At 34.9% G+C, this 4,506-nt stretch overlaps 1 protein-coding gene across 1 annotated transcript; it reads left to right on the top strand.

Annotated features, from left to right (window-relative positions):
* Positions 1–325: 325 nt before the first annotated feature.
* LOC133305843 (putative clathrin assembly protein At4g40080) lies at positions 326–1,351 on the top strand. The gene has a single exon (XM_061506089.1). It carries the CDS (start codon positions 326–328, stop codon positions 1,349–1,351), a length of 1,026 nt encoding a protein of 341 aa, XP_061362073.1.
* The last annotated feature ends 3,155 nt before the right edge of the window (positions 1,352–4,506 follow it).

Here is a 4,506-nt window from a genome sequence, read left to right as displayed (position 1 = left end):
TGAAATGGTCAAATTTAATCGATAATGTTGTGCATACATTTAATATTTAATTTTCCATATTGATTTCATTCACATGGAACAAAAAATTAAGCTTCCTTCTCCGCGTTATAAAAAGACGGTAAACCAGGGAAACTAATAATGGAAACCGCAACAATCATGGTTAAACAAAATCTTGTTTCGTGTTCACTTTCTGGCTAAGTCAAATTAATTAAAATCTTATAATATTTTACTTTTTTATAAATAAAATTGAAAATGTTTATAAGTGAGAATAGAGTTTTGTGCCAAAAAATTAGAACAGAGCATTCACTTTTACATTCTTCTAGCGATGTCCCTGCGCAAGAGGCTGAGAAATCTCGCACACAATCTGAAGGACAAAGCCTCAGTGTTCGCAGCAGCTCTATCAATCAAACGCCACGTGTCCTCCGCTCGAGTCCATGTCCTTCGCGCCACCACTCACAGCCTCTCCACTCCTCCATCAGAGGCCCGAGTCGCAGCCGTCCTCTCCGCCGGCCAAGGCTCCCATCTCCTGCCGCGCGCCTGCATAAATGCACTCATGGACCGTCTTCACCGCACGCAAAGCGCAACGGTTGCCCTGAAATGCCTCTTCATGTTACACAATGTCATGGCCAAGGGACCCTTCACTTTGAAGGACCACCTTTCCCACTACCCTTCCAACGGTGGCCACAACTTCCTTAACCTCTCCACCTTCCGCGACCACTCGGACCTCGAAACGTTGGAGCTGAGTTCGTGGGTTCGATGGTATGCGGGAGTCCTCGAACATGTCATAACGGTTTCGAGGGTTTTAGGTTATTATCTGAGCTCGTCTTTAAGGGACAGCATCAAAAGAGTGTGTTTGGGTGTGTCTAGTGGTGACTTGTTGTACAAAATACAAGGTCTTGTTGTTTTTGTGGAGCACGTGAGTCACGTGCCAGAATCGTTGCACCTTCAGAAGAATGACTTGGTGTATGAATTGGTGAGATTGGTGGGTGAAGATTATGGAAGTGTTCAACGTGAGATTTTATTGCGTGTGGAAGAGATTGGAGAGAGAGTGGGGAATTTGGATGTGGGAGAGTTGAGGGAGTTGGTGGGTTATTTGGAGAGATTGGAGGAGACCAAGGAAAGATTGCAGCTTTTGTTTGTGAACAGGAAGAAGAATAATGGGTTCTGGGATTTGATTGATCGGACGAAGGCAAAGGCGGTGGCGGTGGTGGAGGAAAGAGAGGGGAAGTGGCTGACGGTGGTACGGCGAGGAACCACTCAAAGCGGGTCGACTCGGTTCACGAACCCGTTTCTTGACCCGGGGCAATTGATTCCGGTCCCACCGAGTGGAGGGTGGCCAGGTGTCAACTAAAATGGTTTTTGTTTAACTGTTCCAACGGTGGAATGGCGACTTCCAACGGTCTTCTTCTATATGGATTGGCCGACTGCACATATTTTCTGGATAAGGGGAGAGCGAGAATTTTTTTTGGTTTGACTTGTATATTCATTCCCCATCGCCATTCATTAAACGAGCGTACCACTACACAATGTTTGAGATATGTTGTAACATTTTCTTTTTTATAAGATACCAGTGTATTAACTTTTTTTGTCAGTTGTTGTTGATTAATCACAATGCAAATTTTGGGATAGAATCCGTTTACAATTTTTTTTTTTGCAAATTACATTAAGTACGGTCGGTCGTACATTGTATAATTAAAGTATAATTGATCGTACTTAATGTAATTTGTAAGAGTTTGTACACAAAAAAATTTGTAAATATAACCTGCCCTTACAAATCTTATATTTATAAAGAATTGCTTGCTATTTTGTTTTATTTTTCATTTTGAAAAAGCTAAAGCATTTGTTCTACCAAAAAGAAATGGTATAAGATGTTATATTGTTCTACCAAAAAAAAAAGAAATGGGACAAAATACAGAACAATTTCCTATAGTTAATGCCTCCAATAAATTTTAGTTATTATTTTCTCTCTCCTGCTTTCTTTGGCCAAAGATTAGGATATCCAATATCCTACAAAGAAAAATAAAACAACCATAAATCATTTAGAATGAGCAAAACTTGACAGTAGATATATTAAGTCCAAATTACCTATAGGTGTCATCAAATATAAATGCTCAGATAACCATAGTAGCTTATGTTAATGTCAAAATAGCTAAAAATAGAAAAATATATTCAACTCATTGTTAATTATAATAGCCACCAAGGAACCTTTTCCGCTGCATTAATGTTCAATATATGTAATTGATTAAATTGTACACAAAATTTGTTACAAAATAAAATCAAATAAAATACATGAAGGTAAAAAAGATATCAATTGATTGAAAGTAAAAAAATTCAATATTCAATAAGCAGAATAATCCACTGATTTAGGAATCATTCATCCTAATTCAATCTATTAATTTGACAAATTATTTATTGACAGAAAAATTAAATTAAATAAAAGATTTGAATGTTAAACCAAGAGAAAATCTTGTGTGTAGCGAATGTATGTACATCCTTCCCAAAAAATATAAAATTTTGGGATATGAAAGGAAAATAAAAAAAAACAAGGATAAAAATAGAAGAAAAAAAAATTCTCCATTTGATAAAAAAATGTACCCAAGTGGTTACACCTGCATCAGATGTATTCAAAAAAATTCCATAATTAAACGAAAGACAACCATAAAGAAAAATATATATGAATTAAGAGAGAGAAAAAAATCAACAATAAGTAAGAATGATCCACCGATTTACGAATCACCCATCCCTATTCAATCAATTAATTCGACAAACTGTTGACAGAAAAAAAAAATAAGATTCGGATATTGATAAAATTCATTTAATTTTTCTTTTTAATACAATGGTTTTGTAAATTTATCTTCATTTATTTTATTTTTCATTTATTTTAATTTTAATTTGATTTATGATATTTTCCATTTTAATTAAAAGGAGTCTTTATATCCTGTTGCACGGGGAATCTTCCAACAGATTGAACAATTCAAAAAAAAAAAAATCATAACAATTCAGGTGATGTCATAAGGAACCTGACGCATATAGGCTAATGCCTAATGGTAATCAAAAGCTACCGTAATTTTTGAATAGTACAAGTGAATTACTGTATAATTTGAGATTATATCTACTTTTAAATATCCATTTCTTCTAAAACCGATATTTATATCAACCTGCTAATTAAATTAACAATACAGTTACATAATCAAATAAAACTATAGTTTCGTGATTATTCCTAAGCAAGTTAGGGGTCTAATATACTCTTTGTCCTATCAATGCTATAAGTTTGAATAAATAACTTGCTTTACATAATAAAGGAAAAGAATAAAAAGCCACGACATATGTTCAGTTTTTTCTTCATTCAACTTCATACACAACCCTGTTAAAGTTAAAATTGCTAGGTGCTGAAATACTTTAGGATTGATAGCTTGTTACGATTAGGTGTGAGTTTAATTTTTTCATGCAATGTAATTAAAGTTAATTTTGGTTTATTGCCGTTGTGTACTGCTCCACTTGATCAGAGTCAATGACGGACACGGGAAACGACACGACACGACACTCCGACACGTTAATTCTAAAAAATGTTAAATTTCGACACGCTGGGACACGTTTTGATATTAAATAATATTTTTAATATATATAATATAGTTTACTTTAATACATATAATAACCCATAATAAGTCACATAATTAATCAAATATTCAAAAGAGCAAAATAAATTGGATTTATGTATTTGGAATTTCCTACAGATACATTAATCTTTTATTTAATTTGTCCTCAATATATCAGCTGAACTAAAACTAGGTGAGTTTTACAACAACAAAAAAAGAAAGAAAAAAAGAAAAAAAAGAGAACGGTCCAATAGCCAACGATTACAAAAAAAAAAAAAAAACGGTCCAAACAGATCAACAAAAAACCCAACGCTGTGTGCTATCAATGTATGCCACAAATTTAAGGTCTCTCTCTCTAAGTCTTCAGCGATCAACAAAAAATAAATGCCAGAAATTGGAAAAGTTAATGAGGTAAAGTGACAAGGGGCAGAGTCACCGGCATGTCTATATCACCGTCCGGCGGAACCCTCTCCGCCACCTTGGGCACGGTCTCGACGGTGATCCAGACCCTTAACTCTTCTACCTTTCGGAGCACCCTTCCATCGTTGGGTTCCGTCATCTCCATCATAGGTTCTAAATTTTTTACTTTTTATTATATATTTTTAATTTTTTTTTAAATTGTATTTTTTTTTTTTTTTACAAAAAATGTCAAAACGTGTCCACATATGTTGATCGCGTGTTCGATTCGGTCAAATTCGCGTGCCCCCTAATCAACGTGTCCCAAAAAGTCAACTACATGTCGGACGCGTGTCGGTGTCCGACACATGTCCGACACGTGATTTTTCCCAAAAACGACGAGTCGATGCTTCGGAGATCAGAGTAATCTATAAATCGCTAAAAATAAAATAAAATTGGAGTTTATCTTTAGCCTTTTCAAATGAATCAATGCGAATAAACCTTTAAATTCATG

This window comes from Gastrolobium bilobum, unplaced genomic scaffold (genome assembly GCF_033153095.1).
Source record: "Gastrolobium bilobum isolate Gb01-03AN ecotype WA unplaced genomic scaffold, APGP_CSIRO_Gbil_v1 utg73769, whole genome shotgun sequence".
In the NCBI taxonomy this organism is placed as follows: domain Eukaryota; kingdom Viridiplantae; phylum Streptophyta; class Magnoliopsida; order Fabales; family Fabaceae; genus Gastrolobium; species Gastrolobium bilobum.
Note: the sequence above shows the minus strand (reverse complement) of the source record. Positions and strands in the feature narration are given on the sequence as shown.